Source organism: Amblyomma americanum, chromosome 9 (assembly GCF_052857255.1).
Source record: "Amblyomma americanum isolate KBUSLIRL-KWMA chromosome 9, ASM5285725v1, whole genome shotgun sequence".
Classification (NCBI taxonomy): Eukaryota; Metazoa; Arthropoda; class Arachnida; order Ixodida; family Ixodidae; genus Amblyomma; species Amblyomma americanum.
Genome location: NC_135505.1, coordinates 126,732,965 through 126,750,995, shown reverse-complemented (window position 1 = coordinate 126,750,995; position 18,031 = coordinate 126,732,965). Strand labels below are relative to the sequence as shown.

The following is an 18,031-nucleotide window of genomic DNA, read 5'->3' as shown; positions in this document are numbered from 1 at the left end:
AAAAAACAAAAACAAAAACAAACTTTCTTAATCTCTCTCAGAGTGAGGGCCGGAGAGGAGGTTAGGCTGGAAAGGAGAGGCGTAATTTAGCGCACTCATTATCGGCGAGGGTTGCGGCGCTGCCTTTTTACGAGGCCATTCCAGAGAGGACGTGGTTGGTCCTTGGGGGCTTCTGGCAGCGAGCTGAAGGCCCACGGTGAGTTCTTGCCATGATCTGTGAATGGAAGCGGCTTGTGAGGGCGCCAGCGGCACAATTAATTCTGGAGAAAGCCCACTCATCACGAGCAAGTGCCTGAGGAGACCGACTCAGGGAGCTTTTTCGGAGATGAAGAACAACTATACTGCTGGAGGCTTCCCTGGAGGCCACGGTGCAACTGCGGCAGCTTGAAGTAGGTAAAGCAAGGCAGGCTTCCGTTACAGAACTTCCCGAGAAATATGTGAGTTCATAGAGTCTTGGAAGTGTTGAAAAAAAAAAACATCTGGATCCCTAAGAGCAGAGAGACGAAACTTTTACTACCATCCTTGACAAGCGCCTGAAAAATTCGTTAAAAAAAATGCGACGCACCTTTTTGCAGAATAAAAATCTGGTTGTCACCGAATCGGGCGCAGAAATCGCGTTGTTCGCGAAAAGAAATGGTTGCTCTATTCAAGAGACGTCTTAGTCATATTGTTGTCTATGGCTTTCTTGACAGTCTAGGGCTGCTTCTGCCGATGAATCAAGAACAGTCGTTTGCTTGCGAATCGCTATACAAAGTTAGTGGTTCGTTGAGACCTCTCCTAGCGCGTCCACCACTATGCGTTGTTTTAAAGATAAGGATAAAGATAAGGACTGTTGCTTTTGCAGCCGGGTCATGTTGGCGTCCCATCCTAATGCGACGGTGTGCTTCGAGGGCTGCCCAAGAGGACATGATTCATGAAGACAAGTGTGAAGTTTAGTACGGAGAGCACGTCCTCATTCGGGGGTGTCATGGCTCGTTCACGTGCGGAGCATCTGGTATCGATTGCAATATGTTTGAAGCCGACCTTCTTGTTCTGACCCCATCTATCGCAAGCTGTGTGGTTGAACGGCGCATCCCTGTGCATGTTTATCTGTCATAGTAATTTTTATTTTTTTCTTCTTCTGCGCGTCTTTTGTGACTGTAAACATCATTCATTATTGGTAAAATGTATGACACTGGGACCTGAGCCTTTGGTACTTCGATCTTTGCACGTCACTGCTGTAACATACAGTGTCATAGGGATAAGCGAGGGGATAACACACGCGCTACTTGCAAGTTTTGTTTTAAATGATATTTCTAAGATACAGAAGTGGTAAGTATGGCAGGTATTATTATCTGTTTCGTCCTTATTGCTAAACCAGAGTATAGACAACAGCCGCGAATAAATAATCGGCCCACAGGTCTGCCTTGTTGATTTCTTTGCAACTTAGGAGTATCGGATAGTCCCGTAGGCAGGCGAGTGAATCGCTATTATCTAGAGCGGTTATTATGATAGCGTTTGTACGTGCAGGGCTGGCGATGGTCCATTTTCGATAGCGTGGCGCAGATACTGCTACATGTGACAAACATCCGTCAATGTCAAAGAGGAATTCAAAATTTGTCAGGTTTGGTGGCCAATATGCGTAAGCTCACTCATCACATGACACTCTCTTATGCCAGGCGTTCTAGGTCACTTTACTGTCATTTGTTTTATTTTACTGTTTATGGCAGAAAACTTGTTAGTTTTATTTGCTCATCTGGTTATCGCTGACTTTAATGCAAACACATTCTAAACCTAGTAGGAAGAAGCCGGTGCTTCTCAATAAACGGCGTTCCTAAGCGCTTTACACCATCTCTACTTTATGAGCGCATTATAATAAAACAGAGAAAACAAATTTCGAAAGTAAGTTATAATGGCAAAATATAGTGCGCTGAACTAAAAAATTTGACGTCATTATCATAGGTGATTATAATACGATGAATGTGAACGCTCTATCATATTCTAAGATAAATTAACCAGTTCGCGACAAAGATTATGAAGAAAAAAGAAATGCTATACTACATGGATAAAAACTAGAAAACATTCAGTGGTTCGAAGGAAGGCAGAGAAGGAGAGATTGAAATAGTCGTGCGACAATGAAGCAAAGGGTTTGTGTTATTTGTCTTCGTTCTCAACGCGCATATGTTTTTCTAGTTACCTTTGACTGACTAGACCAGCAATCAGCTCTGCAAATATTACCTTCAGACACGAACAAATGTTCGGTTTCTCAGTGTAATTCCAAAAGCATTTCTCAAGTGTGGTGTTTCCATGAATACGCCCAAAATGTATACACTGGTAGGTTGAAGACTGCTTCAGTTGTGACTTTTATCTTTTATCTCTTCTAGTAGCCTTTGTTCCTTCATAAACATGCAAAAACCTCTTAGGACCACTATTTACTTAAATACATGTACACCCATAGGAAAATATTTGCGGGATGCGAATTCTCGGCGCAAAATCGTCAGGTAACACGTGTCAACGAAAAGAGTACGAGCGCAAGGAGACATGCGTGCTCCATAAGCTGAAATGAATACGACCTAACTGGCTATCGCAGCAAATAAGCAATAAATTTTTTAGCGGGAATCTGCACCCCGCCCACTTTTGTCGATAACTGCTAAACGAAATGCCTAACGAAATAAGAAGCACAAATAATTCTTATTGAAACACAGGAAACCTTGACGCCATTTGGCTCCTGGCAGGACCAGGATTGTAGACGCAGGAACCAACATGCAAGGCTTCTCGGAGCGCCACTATACCGACATGCAAGGCTCCTCGGAGCGCCACTATACCAACTTGCAAGGCTGCTCAGAGCGCCGCTATTGCTACAGAATGCTTGAAAGGGGGACTAAACGATAGCGCAGTTTCAACACTTTTATTTTCATTGGCACTGAGGCTGCAGAAGGAATGGGTCATTTAAATTTAATATTTTCTGAAATTCCAACAAGCATAAAATGTGCGCGATATGTGACGAGAGTAAAGGACGCAGTATTACAACATTTAGGCTTTTATGGCTCTCTCAAACGGCCTCGATTTGTTCTATGCAGCTGGAAGTTCCTTTTGTACCTTCAGCGAGTTCAAGTGCGCCAACCATCGCTGCATCGCGGACAACTTCGCTTGCGACGGACATAACAACTGCGGCGACAACAGCGACGAAAAATGCGGTGAGTGTGCGAACCTCTCCTTCGTCAACACCACTGAGAAGCGTGCGATAACTTCTTGCTCATTCGTACTGATGTGAGCAGGGGTTCACAGTAAGCAACGCATCTTTTTTGTATTCATTTACTCTGCTTGTGACGTCAATCGTGACGTAAGCAACATTATATGGAGAAGCAAACGACAATAACAGGCACATCCACTCTGCCACTCTGCCACCCTAATCCACCTGGTTCCTGTTCGATCTTTCCACAGGGATCACGCTTCGCTGATTCGAATAACAACCACCGCCACGCAGTTTCGATTCGACTAGACGATATTAGCGCCAGTAAATCTCGTCAAGCGTGTCAAACGTGCCGTCGTGGTCAATGATTCCTCGGCAGTGAGCGCCAGATTTTCGGTGTGGCAAGAACGTGAGGCGCGTTATGCAAGTAATGAACTTCATGGGTGTTTTCCTGCCATGAAGAACTTGACGTCTACCTCCACGGTTTGCGTCACCTGGAGCTGCGACCAATGGAAGAAAAAGAAATCAAATGAAAACGAAATGAGCCCTTACACAATAGAATCCCAGGTGACTGTTTCCACTGGCAGCTGTGTAACTGAGGTTCTCCAGGGCACCAATAACGCCATCGTTGACGTCACAGGTATTAGGCGGAGGCTCCGGCTTTGACGTGCTCGCATATTTGGTTTGATTTGAACTTTATTCCCGGAAAAAATTCTAGAGGGCACCTTGTTGAGTTAGTTCTGTGAGGCGAAAACCTTTAGGTAAGTGTTGCTGCTTGTGTCACTGACGTGTGGTTAAGATGATCATTAAGTACACAATTGTTTGTGAATCTAAAATGCTGGAGGCACTGGAGGGCGTTTGAGAGGCATTCATCTAATTCGACGCCATTCTGCAAGCACTCTCCAGCGTCTTAGACAAGGATAACTACATATGCGTTGGCAGGAAGTTGCGTAATGGTTAGCACGCTCGGCTACGGAACGGTTTGATGGTGGTTCGAATCCAATCGTGCACAACGATTTTTTTCTTATCGAGTTGAGTGTAACGGACGGACGGACGGACGGTTGGACTGCATGACGTCACTTCTGTTGTCGTGACTTCCGGTTGGCAATGTAACGGACGGACAGGATCCCGACTGGGAGTATGATCTATTAAAGGTTTTCGCCTTAAAAGTACAACTCAGAACTTATGCCGGCGTACTAAATCCATACAAAGGCTTATTGGACAACTGAAGAGGTTTTAGAATTCTAGAAGTTTAAAAGAACCAAATGTGTGAAACATGTAGGTAAAGCCTGCGAAATCGTTTTGCGCTAATAGTTCAAATGGTGTAAAAGTGGAATAGAGCGGCGGCGGCGGCGTTCCGGTTTGTCAGCAGTACACAGCGACGGGCAGAAACCCTGATAATGACGTCACGTTCGAGAGCGCTACGTTTCCAGTGAAAAAAACGGTTGTTACATTGAAGAAAACCAACAGGATTGAAGGTGAAGCTCACAAAAAATATTTGTTGGCACCGGACGACGCACACCATCATGCGGGCCAAGGCAGCGGTCATCTAAAAATTTCGGCAACAATGACGTCATTACGAATTTTCCCACTCCAACGTAGTGAGGAGCAGCCTGAACAATATCGTCGCGGTTTTAATCGATGATTACGTCCCCATTATGAAAGCTAGTGCAAAAATACTTTGCGTGCTTTATCTAGACGCTTTATAGATTCGTATTCTGAATTACTTGGACTTCTCCAAAAGCCATTTCAATTTCGCTTTAAGCGCCTATCCCTAGAGAACACTTAGACCAGAGCGTGAGAGTTATGAAATATGTAGCAGTTGGAAAAAACAAAGCATAAGGATAAACGTGTACAAAAAAAGATGAAGGAGACGCCGAGACTGCTATGTAGGAGCCTTATATTTAGCGAAAATTTATTTCGTTTCTCCTTTTTTCATTAGCTGCGATGAGTTGTGACATCATGACTGACAGCCAAATAAGTTGCAGTACTCGCAGACTACGCTATCGAAAACTAGGCTAACGAAGAGCGATGTCATATCCGCATGTCATATCTGTTTGGAACAAACTTCCCAAAAATGTCGCTGACTCCACACCTGTGGAAGCGTTTAGTGCTGTTATTCGGGCTTGTATTCATAGAATCCCTGCATTTTACCTTTGTATCATTAATGCACGCGTGTGTGCGTGTGTCTCTGATTTCTGTATTTTATAGCTTTTCCGTGTATTGTTTGAATGTCTCATCACCTGATTATAGCACTCGTAATGCTTCATTTCGTTCTACGTCCCCCCTACAATAATGTCATCGGACGGTGCAGGTATTTGTGAATAAATAATTACATAAATGAAAATGAGCGAGTCGAGAGAAGATTCGGTACAAAATACGGCCCCGTGTGAACGGGAACCGAGAGGACTTTTTCTAAACCACATTTTTTTTTCCTGTACACTACTGTTTGCCTTGTACTTTTTTAACTTTGAAACTTAGAAAGTTTTAGTCTTGTACGCAGTATTTGTGACTTTTGAAACCTATAGACTTTTCTTTAGTTTTTGTTACGTGAAATATTCTACCTGTTCCTGTAGCCTTTAAGGGGATGGAGCGTTGTCAACCTGTGTTCATAAAACTTTTTCTCCACTCTCCCTTTTCACTTTTTGATTGAAATTATGAAAAATGTTTTCTTCTGTTCAAACATTTTCATGTGTGGTGTGCAGTTTTTTGATAGGTGAGCAGATTTAGGACAGAGGTTTCACAAAATAGATGGGATGTATGTATTTGCTCTAAGAACATTCTACATGACCAGGAAAGGTTACGTGAATCTTACTTAGAGCTCCCTGTTAAAGAAGCCGATCGAGAAAAGCTTGGAAAACGCTTCCAGTTCGCGCAGCTGCCGCCCCCTGGTGCATGGCGCGGATCATTAAACATTACCGCTGATATTTAGATTATTCAGTATACCAGCATAGGAAGCACTTTGATTCGCGCTCTCCAGCACGTAGGAAGGCCACCAGTATGAAGTTCTTCGCCCACGAACTCAACGTGCTCTCAAAGTTTCTCTGAACTCCAAATGAAAATATTAGCAATGAATTATGCAGGGTTCAATACTGAGGGCCGACAGATAGGGCTAGCTTTCTATTTTGTCGTGCAGTAAACGAAGAATGTCTGGCTTACCTGAAAGCGACTGCTGATCGCATATGCCGGGTCACATCTGATAGCCGCAGTTCACCTTGGTCTGCATAAAGTCTGGGTCTGACACTTTTCCTAGATTATCCGCGTACCTTCGTCATCTTCCCGGTGCAGCGCGAAATGTCATTTCAGTGTTGTCTCCGGCCTGCCGTTAGGACTTAGTTTAGGAAGCCGTGCACTGCCCCAAAACAAACATTGCTTATACAAAAGATGTGTTCCGCCTGTGGTTAGGACTTAGTTTAGGAATCCGTGCACCGAATTAAAGGAAACTCTGCTTATATAGTGTCTGCCAATTACTAATAAAACAAAGCACGATCATTCTGTACAAAAACCATGATTTATATTTGATATACAATAAAAATATAAAAGCATTTCTTTGCTGCTGTGATTAAACCGCAAGTTATGAACTGAATTATTTTATTTCAGAAACGCGTTCGTCTTTTGACGTCATCCCTTCTTTGTCAAGTACTGCAAAAACACGTATCGTCGCTAGCAGCACCACTGAATTAAATCTGCTTTATGCATAATATCCCCTTTGGCGCACCGTGTTCAGAAAAAAATGAGCTGTAATCCAATAAATCAAAGCACGGCCCGTTCCACAAAGGCGAAGAATGGAAGGCTCTGTTCAATTTGTTTTGGGTTTGAAATACCGCCTTGATTGTGTGCAGGGTAGCACGCAGTATGAAATTATATGCGGCCTAGCGTTATGGTAGTGAATGTAATGAATTCAAAGCATGTGCAGTCCAACTCACCTTCTATGTGTCCGTCTCGAAAGGGGTGCAGCGCACTGTTTTTTTTTTAAACTGAATTGTTCTATAAGTTTTTTTTCTTGGTTAAGTGAGATAGCCTTTATCTTACTATATCAGTACAGTTGAAAGTGCGTTTTCTTTCAACGTCAAGAGAGCTTTGACTATGAATAGCGCCAGAGCACAGATGTTGGGAGCGGACCTCTTGTTTTGTAAAACGTATGAAGCCTATGAACTAAATCTTGACGCGAATATTACCTACAACTTCTAGCAACCACGACAGCAATGAGCAAATAATCGAACCTCACTTAGCCGAACAATTGTCAAACTATAAAGCTTCGTGTTATAATAAGCTACGCTGCGAGCTGCATCAAATGAGCACGCGGATATTTGCGGATTAATCTGCCTTGCCCTCGAGCCCTGGGGAATTCAATGTTAAAGTGAAAAAGCGTAAAAACGCGGGAAAACGGCATAGCAAAAGGCATGGCGTCTGAGGAAATTTAAACACGTGTCGGAAGGCATGTAAACTGAAAATGAGCCAAGAAAGTAAGCGAAAAGAAAAACGCAAGCAAAAAATCAAATAATAAAAGGCTCCCTTAACTGAATAGACTCTCAGTAAGCAAATGTATAGAAAAAAATACAGCAATTGAAAACACCACGCAGAACTGCAAGAAAAAGGGACAAATGTATATAACCTTAGACATAGGAAAACTATAACAAGAACAAAATGAAGTATCAATTTAGCTAACTCGTGCCATCGCAAGAAACGGACCTCATGAAAGACTGGAGGTCGGCGCGTAATCACGTGTGCAACCTTCCGATGCGAGAAGGCGGTTTCATTAATTGCCTCAATTAATGCTGCCTCACCTGTCGCGATACATTATTCGGTTGTTAGTCAGCGCTGGTGTTTGCCCTTCTCTTGTCTAGTCTTCTGTAGCACTGTTTTAGCTAGTTCTTCATTAATTCGGTATAGGAGGGCTAGAAACGAAAAGTAGCAAGTGGGTTAAGTCAGATACTTGGACAAGTTAGTACATCTATAAAAAAACAAAACAGCAAGCGGGCGAGAGAGATGGAAATACGGGCAAAATAAAACGACTTGATAGCGCGTTGTGCAGTCGTGCTTTTTCTTCGTCCTACGTTTCTGCGCTTTTTTTCTTTCGTTAAAGGTAAGTGCGTGTTGAAATGCCTGCGCAGTGAATTGTGGTGATACACTTTAAGTTAGAGGCACTGACAAAACTTGTTATCTAATCAGTGCTAACAAGTTATCGATAGGTTAGGTTTCATTGCTGTGCCGCTCGCGGTTCGGTTTTACCAAGAGATGATATAGAAACTGCGAGGGAGACTGGTACAGAGATCATTGTTCCTTATTGCAACGTTTTATGAAAATCATTTAAAATTTGGAATTCGTATTTATTGGAACGGTGAAGCCACCGTGATGTCTCAGTGTTTATGGGGCTTGGCTGCTGAGACCCGGAAGACGCAGGTTCGACCTCGGCCGTGGCGGTCGCATTTTGCTGGAGGCGAAGTTTTATAGGCCCGTGTACTGTGCAGTGTCAGTGCACGTTAAAGAACACCGCGTGGTTGAAATCATCCTGAGCCCTCCATGCGGCGTTTCTCGCAACCTGAGTAGCTTTGGAATGTTAAATCCCGTAAAACACAAACCAACCATCCTGAATTAGTGTCAGGGACGCTAGAAAGTGACCTGTTTCGAGTCCCAGGTGAGAACTGTATAATACAATTTGGAGCAATCAGGTGCTTTATAATTCGGCATGTGTAGATCATATCAAGGAGATTAAAACGAAAGGAGGCCCCATAGGGCTAGCCATTTGTTGAAGCGGAGTTTCCCCACTAATGAGCTTTCTTGCCATCCGTGCAGAATTCGGCTCAAGTTTTTGGCGCTCCTTCGGAGCGATGCCACTGATGCTCATGGTGATCATGGTCATGGGACTCTGTATGGTGGTGCCGCTGATCGCCCGGGCCTGCTACGGAGCCCCAGACTCGCAACAACAGCAACCCGTAAGTGTTTACCCCTTGCGCCATTTCGCGCGTGAGGACCGCCGCTCTTGCACAAGGTGTGCTTCCGGAAAGAACACGCTCTATATAGAAGGATTTTGCAGCATGTTTACCTACACATGATAATCCAATGCTTCAGCGGTAGCTCGGCGAAAAAGAGCGCTGTGGCTAACACGGTTTTGGTTCCCAAGAGGTGGAGTGAAAATCCCAGTTGGACCAAGCATTTCAATCCAGAGAAGCCGGCTTTAAGGTGCGAAGCAACGAACTGTTAAATCCCTGGGTACTCGGTGTGCAGGAACTGGGGATGAAGCTCCGCACATCGCGATTACGACGTGGATGCTCAAACCGTTAAGAAAATAGTGGGGTGTTTGTCTTCCACATCTGCTTGTTGTCAAGCCCGAAGCTAAAAGCAGCAGACCTGGATTGTGTCTCTTTTAAGACAAAGAAAAGAAAAGAGAGAGAACCCGATGGACGAGGTCGATGTTCTGAGCGAATGTATACAATCCAGAAGGAAGCACTTGGTGATATGGGTGATGAATTATAGCAAGGCAAATATATCGTGTCACAATTTATTAAGCTTGTAGCGACGAAACAATGCTGTCCTTCCTGACTAGGCTTTACTATTAGCTGCTGTAAGAAACGGCAAGCTTTTTGTTAAAATCACATTGAAGCAGGCTTCCTATTTTACGCATAAACCGTGTGCGAGATGCATGTAGCGCTAAAAATACTTGCCAACATGTTAGATGGTTCACAGATCGAGAAAGCAATGAAGCACATTAACCAGAGAAACACAGAGGCGAATGGAAGAGATAGCCCGTTAGTTTCCGATTCCGTAGTGTTTCGGGAGTTGACTCCATTTCTTTATGAGAATAAAGCATATATTGTAAACTTCGATAACAAATTTCACTAGAACCACGTCTTGTCGTGCAGGGGTGTCGCACAGTAGAATGATGCTATGGCGTTGAAAACGCCGGCTCCATCTAATACGACTTAAAAGATTATCATCATCAGCCTGACTATGCCTACTGCAGGACAAAGGCCTTTCCTATATCTCTCCTATTAAGCCTCTCCTGTACCAGCTGCGGCCACCTTGCCCCCGAAGACTCCTTAATGTTCTGGACTAAGATTTGTGTTTGGGCTGGTTGCTTCGTACTTGAATCATAAGACCATCCTGTGTTCTATGTTTCTGCTGTGTTCTGTGCAGTTTTTGCACTGCCCTCTTATGATTCTTAATCTTATCCGCCCACCACCTAGCTTTCCGCCAACCCCTGCTACGCTTGCCTTCTATAGAAATCTAGTCCATTAGGTCATTTCGCTTGATCAGATTGTGCGCTAGTCTGATGACAAGACTGTTAAGGAGGATGTGATACACTCAGGAGAATCTCTTTCGCAACCCTACCCCATGCTGGTGCTGCCACAAGAAGTCAGACTATTGCCGTCGAGCGTTCCAAGCAGAGTTCTTCATAATGACCTTGGACAGCCTTTTTTGTCATCAGTCTTTATTATTTTCCTTAATCCATATATATATATATATATATATATATATATATATATATATATATATATATATATATATATATATATATATATATATATTAGCTGACAATGTAAAGGAAATGAGGGGCTCGTTTGACAAACATATTAAGGAAGCCAACAGTCACCGAAACCAAGTGGCATAGGGGAATGTTTTTAATCTTTTTTTTTATTTGTAGTGCGAATCAATTGGTTTAAATGAAATTACTTATAAAGCAGCAGAAAAAACAACCATGCCGCCGGTGGGATCCGAACCCACGACCTCTGAATATCGCGTCCGGCGCTCTTACCAACTGACCTACGGCGACGGCTGTCCAATCTGCTGCTTTCGTTGGTATTTATGTTTACTGCGTGTAAGAGCACTCTCGGTTCGCTTACACGCAGTAAACATAAATACCAACGAAAGCAGCAGATTGGACAGCCGTCGCCGTAGCTCAGTTGGTAAGAGCACCGGACGCGATATTCGGAGGTCGTGGGTTTGGATCCCATCGGCGGCAGGGTTTTTTCTGCTTCTTTATAAGTAATTTCCTTTAAACCAATTGATCCGCACTACAAATAAAAAAAATTCAAAACATTCCCCTATGCCACTTGCTTTCGGTGACTGTTGGCTTCTATATATATATACCGACGGCATGGTTGTTTTTTGTGCTGCCCTATATGTAATTTCCTTTAAACCAATTGATCCGCACTACAAATAAAAAAAATGATTAAAAACATTCTCCTATGCCACTTGGTTTCGGTGACTATTGGATTATTTAATAGGTTTGTCAAACGAGCCCCTCATTTCCTTTATCTTGTCTGCTAATAGCATAACGGGGGTCTCGGTTCTGGCGGTCTTGTTGCCATAGGTAGCCTAAGAGGGCTCTCGCACAGTTTCCGCCCTCGCCGTTAGATGACGTTCTACGTCACACTCGCGGTATTACAGGACGTGCTACGTTCACCGCTATGGTCGAGGGTGGCGCTGGTGAACACTCCCAAGGTTCGCTTACACCCAGTAAACATAAATACCCACGAAAGCAGCGGATTGGACAGCCGTCGCCGTAGCTCAGTTGGTAAGAGCACCGGACGCGATATTCGGAGGTCGTGGGTTCGGATCCCACCGGCGGCATGGTTGTTTTTTTCTGCTGCTTTATAAGTTATTTTTTTAAACCGATTGATTGGCACTACAAATTAAAAAAAATTAAAAACATTCTCCTATGCACCTTGGATTCGGTGACTGTTGGATTCCTTAATATGTTTGTCAAACGAGCCCCTCATTTCCTTTACCTTGTCTGCTATATATATATATATATATATATATATATATATATATATATATATATATATATATATCGGCAATGCAACGAAACCCGGTGTCAGCGTTGACCTGCAGCTGTGGTCCCAAATATCCTAGAAGACGTCACCGTGGTATTAAAAAAAATTCCTTCGGAAGGTGCGGAAACTGGACCCAGGGATTTCAGAATGCGAGGCGAGCACTCAACCCATAGGCCAGATTGCCAAACTTCATTTTGGGTAAGAAAAGGGAAACCATTATACGCGCTGCATTACGGCTGTATGCTAATAATTAGATGTGTCGTTCGAAAGGAATGAAAAATATTAAAAATAACTAAAAAGATAAAAACTTTTTTTAAAAAAATTAGCTTTTACATCCGAGCACGTAAGTATTCTATAGTGCCCTCCACAATGTTTTTTAGAGTGAAACCTCTTGAATTTATTTAGATGTTTCGATTTTATGATAAATGTCAAATGCCTTCGAAATGTCGAATCAAAAATTTCATCGAGTATTCTGTTGTTCCGCTTCAACGTCTGTCCCAGAAAGGCTCCAGCCAGAACTGTCTGGTTTCAGTTTTCTAGAGGGATTCCACTTGCGGGCAACATTACAGTACCAGAAATTTATTTCACCTCACGGTTACTAATAAAGCCACTTTTGAAGGAACCGTTGCAAAGCGCACTGTGCGGATCCCTCTGGAAACTGCCGCTTCACGAAGGAAACGATGCAAACTGACCAGGCTAATGTTGAAATATTCGTAAGGAAAGCATGACACTTTTGCATTACTCAAAAAAACCTATGAGAGCAGCTTTGTTTATTAAAATGACTTCGCAAACTTGAAGATTTATTGGATTGGTAATTTAAAAAAGTTCTTTTATGGCTTTCGTGTGAGGGTCGTAAAATAACTCTACGCTTTGTTGCGCACGTTTGGCGAAAATTTAGAGCACTTATTCATCAGAGAGCTACGTTTATATCCCTAAAATATTAACCGAAAACAGACGCATGATATGTCATTCATGTTCATTGCTGAAAGGAGAACGCTGAAGCCTTTCTGAGCCGGACGATAGGCGAACTCACGCGCGCCATGCTTTGATTTCAGATGTGGCGCTGGCGTGAGCTGCAGGCTCAGCTTCGCGCTCGCCACTTCTTTTTGCATCGTTTTTCAATCTTGCTGAAGCGGCAGTTTCCACTTTCCCTTTCAGCCCGCTTGCATCATGCAACCGGACGGAACTTATCGGGCAGTCAACGCCAACGCCGCCCCGACGCCGTACCCTGGCATGGGCCCTGCTCAAGACGGAACGCAGCTGACACAATCGAACGCTTTTGCGGGGCAGCCGGGTGCGTTCGTCGGTGCGGCGGGGATCCCGGTAAACCTGGACACCGGCCGCCAGATGCGTTTTCCAGAGCCACCTGCTGAGCTAGCGAACGTCGATTACCCACGCGCCGTTAACCCGATCGTCATGACCATGCCGGAGGCATCAGCACCTTCGCTGCCTGACGTGTTTGCCGAGCCTCAGTCGAGCCCTCCGAACAGACCTAATCAGCCTACGGGATTTAACGAGCTGCAGCAACCGTTCCGCGCAGCCAACGCTCAAATGCCGCCGCGACAAAGGACGCCGTTGTTCCAGCACAGCCACCCTCCATTAAGCCTTTACGACCAGCCGGATCCGATGCGTGGTTTTCACGGATTCGGAATGGGCGGTCCGATGGGACCAGGGCCCATGGGGATGGGAGCACCCATAATCGGCGGGCTGGGGGCGCCCTTGGGAGGGCCCCTCGGAGGACCGATGGGAGGGCCCTTCGCGCCAATGGCGAGATTCCCGACATTCATCATCATAGAAGCCGCTGACGACGACACGGACTCCCAGGATACCATGTTCCCGCGCCCGCCACCTACCGCCTTACCGCCGAGTACGAGCTCGTCTAATCAAGACACCGTGTTCCCGACTCTGCTCCTCCAACGAAGACAGCCGCAGCAACAAGACGAAGATGACGAGCACAGGCCCTCTAGACGGCGCCACAGGCACCTGCGCAGGCATGGGGCCGGCACTGCGAGTGTTACGACGCCAACTGCAGAGAGCGAGTTGCCCGATGCCGCTCAGGCAAACAAAGAAAAAGACGCCCAAGGCGAAGCTAAAAAGCCGCGTCAGCCGCCAAAACCTCCCGGGGTCCCAACCCCAGCGGAGACGGGAGCCATCCCTCGGCCTAACCTGCCCACAGCGCCTGGTAAGAAGGACGGAGACAAGGACGGCACCGAGACCGAGAAGACCGTGATGCGCATAGACCACATCGAGACGCTAAATTCTGCGGCGGCGGCACTCCACAAGATGGGCCTGCTCAGTCGCCCCATCAGCGCCCCTTCGGGGAACGACTGCACCGCAGAGGGCGCCGTTGTCATAAGGCGCGCCAAGTCGCAGTGGGATGCCCCTCTGGACCTGAACCAGGAGCGAAACAAGATCATCTATGACCTCCCATCGGAGTCGACTTATGAGTACGCCAGCGTGTGGTCGAACACGACGTCGACCTACAGTCAGACGACGATGACCACGACGGAGACGTTGACTGGTCAGCAGCAGACATCGGGCGATGACAGCGATGTCAATTACCTGCGGCCAACGGTCTCTCTAGAAAACATTACGGTTCTGGACAAAGCTCAACAGCGCGTCAAAGACATCAGAGAACGTCTAGCTGCGAAGCAAAAGCAGTAGTTACAGATGCTTTGCCTCCAGTGCACTGATAGTTAAACTTCACATTGATTAGGCAAAACAAGGATGCATATCGAGTTCCCGCAACCGACAGGACGACACCGCATTTTGAAGTGCTCTGATAGAATGTCCCATGGTGTCACCAGCGACCAATTCGTGCATTTCGGCTGATGTGTCTATTTCACGCAAAAACCACCAATCGGCGATGTCAAGGCGCCCCCTTTATGAGTTGACGGGTCTCAAGGAATTAAATGTTCGAAGAAGCGCGTACATGGTTTCGTTTTCGTCGTGTACAAACAATATCTAGCAATAATAATTCAATTGTAAGCTAAGTGAAAATATAGAATGCAAGGAAAATCAGTTAAGGGGCAGCGCCCCCTTCTTCACAACGTAGGACTTCTACGTAGCAAACTACGTAGTGATTTCTCAGTTACAGTCTGTCTTCTCCCCTTTATGTGCTGCGCTTAAAAGCATTCCGTCTTGAAGACATGAGCCAAGTAGCTCCCAAGCAAACGCTGCTGAATTATCCGACTTCTACACAGCTTCGTTCATGGAGCTTCGTTCATGGAGTGAACCATTTGTTTGCTAATGCATTTGGCTCAACTTTGTACATGCGGCAACGCGAACACAAACTAAGCAAGCGCCGAACAGGAGACAAGCGCTCGCCTCAGAGTTTAGAAGCTCAAATTGTGATCCCTTCCTCTTGCAAAGAAGCCTAGCCTACATGTACCTTTCGTTAGCTATCTGACAAGTGCCATCTCATTGATACTCTTGTTGATGTTTACTATGCACAATAGCCTGAAAATTATGCGAGCACTCTGCCAATCTAAAGCGCGTCAAGGCGAAAGCCTTTGGCCTTGCCGACTGCCTTTCTAGCTTCGCAGGTTTCCCTACCAGTGGCACTCCCAAAGGCTTCTTCTGCCTTGCCACACTTCTGATCTAGACGATGTGGTTCGCGCTTGCTGTCTGCTTCTCTGGCCTTCTTTTTCTTCTCTTCTTCTCTGCCTTCTGGCTTCTCTGGTGGTGGCGTGCAGGTGGCGCCACCCGCGCGCGCGCCGTTATCATGACGACCTCGGGTGTGACGTCACCCTCTACCGTCACTATATCGACGACCACTCTATTCAGAACAACAACCACTCAAAAGGACCACAGCGAAGAGACGAGGCACACACACGACGACTGGACTAGCAACTGTGCTTTATAGAAAACAGTCTCCCAGGAAAAGTGGCAAAGTTTGCGCAGCTCAGTTAACAACAATCTACATCTAAAGATAAGCTGTGATCTAACGCCGTTGCGAAAGGAAGCTTAGTTCCTTCTACATGATGTAGATAGAAGGACTGCTGATACAATCATCTCCTTGAATACTAATGAGGAACGCTTCGAGGATTTCGCGCTCAACTTTTCCCTTGCCTCTGCTGACAATACTAACATTGTAAAATACTACTGACGGCGCTAACTTGCCTCGACATTGCCGGGAATGCGGTTGCTTGTTTTTGTTCAGTGTAATTGGCTATATTTAATTAACTAACCGCTCTACAGTCATCAAACTTGGCGTGGGGGCTACATTTTGTCCCCTCTATCCGATGCTATCATTCATTGTCTGCTATCCGGATTAGTTCGTGCGTTACTCGTGGAAGACAGCGTTGCACCGGACTCGCCAGTTTGAGTCATTAAAGGATTTCGCCTTAAAACCTGGGGACAGCAGTATTTCTGACCTGATGAGTGCGTCTCTGAGCGCTGGCATGTCTTTCTCGAAATGTTAGTATGTGAGCACCGCCTAAGAACACAGCTTTTAAATCACATAGCTAAAATATGAACGTAGTGTGAAGTAGAAAGTTCTGACTTATCGCACGCAAAACTTCCGCTCTCAGTGCTACGCGCTGGCGTCTAGTAGGTTCTTATTTCTGGGAGAAAACAAAGTATCTTCGTAGATATCAATTAGGGGCGTCTTCAGGATCAAGGTCGCCTCTTAAGTTAATACAGTAGCGCTTGGAAGGAATCGAGGGATGACATTGCGGAGCTCAGAAAATTAGAATTCCTTGAAGATGCGGCATGCTCACCATATGGCAAACTTACCGACAGGGGCGAGGGTGCGAGATCGTAGCGCTAATGTTTGTATTATACACTCGTTTTGATACGAAACATTTTTCTCTAATAGAGCAGTTCTATTCAGAAGAAACCGCAAGGAAGCAATTCGTTTGTGAAATGCCGCTTTGCTGAAAGTGCAGTTTTCTAGAATATCAAATTGTACTTTATAGGATCTTTTTCGTTTACTACGCTGGATTGAAAATATGGGCTAAATTGATCTTTGTGGAATGAAAGCAAATTTTGAACGCTTGGCACAAAACTGCTGCTTCGCAGTAGGGTGAAATCGAGCCGCATTTATTACAATCGACTGAGCTCAGCTATTGCGCTGACGTGTATTACTGGGAGCCGCTGGAGTTCTTTTGTCGCGTAAATCATAGACTGAACATCGGTTCTAAACATTACTATCTATTCCAACTGAAGCTGTGGCGTCGAAATAATTCTTCCGCAGTCAAAATAGACCTAAGGTATCCTCAGACCGACCAACGAAAAAGTCGTTCGACATATTGGTCAGCGAAATCGCTGGAGCGGCATCTGTACAAGACATTTTAGCGCTTTAGAAATATGTCTACTGCTTTTTGAACTGTTGCCGCTATCGTGTGAGTTTCGGCATATTCGCATAGTTTTCCTCTTAAACGGGAGTGACGACTTTTTGAGGCGCAAATAAAGACACACGCATTCACCTGCATTCCAACAGGATGTAAAGAATGTGTGTGCATTAAGCATATTGGCGCTCCTAACAGTGCAAACAGTACACATACGCTGATATTTAGGCGACGAAGGCTGTGATTTTTCTGTGGGCCCAGGAATTTTTATTTTGTGTCTATATGACATTTCCCAGCACGAAACTAGAAGTTCCAAACAAAGCTGAAGAGGTATCAATTGGGCTTTGGAAGCCAAATGTTACTATCCGAAACGTTTAAAGAAAAAAACTGGTGATACCTTTGACACCACATTTCTAAGGAGGTTATTAGTAGGTATAAATACAGCAATGCGAAGCATGCGTGCTATTTTCCTTGAACCAGGAATACCGCGTTTTTCTGTTCTTCATTGTAGCAGAGTACCCCCCCCCCCCCTAAAAAAAAAAGACGGCGCGAAGGTAGAGTGAGTTGCACTTAATGCTGGAGAAACATTAGCTGCCTCGATTCTCTAACGTCTTTTTTTATTACTCTGCTGCCTGGATAAGAAAAATTAGAAGGGCGCTTTGAAATGCTCCCAGTCGCCGGCTGAAGTGGTGGGGGGGGGGGGGGGGGGCTTTAAAAGGAATTCCACACCTAGCAATCTGGTCCTGCGGGCGAGCTCAATTAAAAATGTGTAGTAGGTTTATTTGGTT

At 45.1% G+C, this 18,031-nt stretch overlaps 1 protein-coding gene across 1 annotated transcript in view; it reads left to right on the top strand.

Annotated features, from left to right (window-relative positions):
- LOC144104262 (uncharacterized) overlaps positions 1–14,875 on the top strand; it is a 31,028-nt gene extending 16,153 nt beyond the window's left edge. Inside the window, exons 5-7 of the mRNA XM_077637156.1 lie at positions 3,060–3,176; positions 8,969–9,108; positions 13,111–14,875. Coding sequence (XP_077493282.1) covers positions 3,060–3,176; positions 8,969–9,108; positions 13,111–14,616 — 1,763 coding nt within the window. The 3' untranslated portion in view covers positions 14,617–14,875. The remainder of the gene's footprint in view (positions 1–3,059; positions 3,177–8,968; positions 9,109–13,110) is intronic.
- Positions 14,876–18,031: the final 3,156 nt, after the last annotated feature.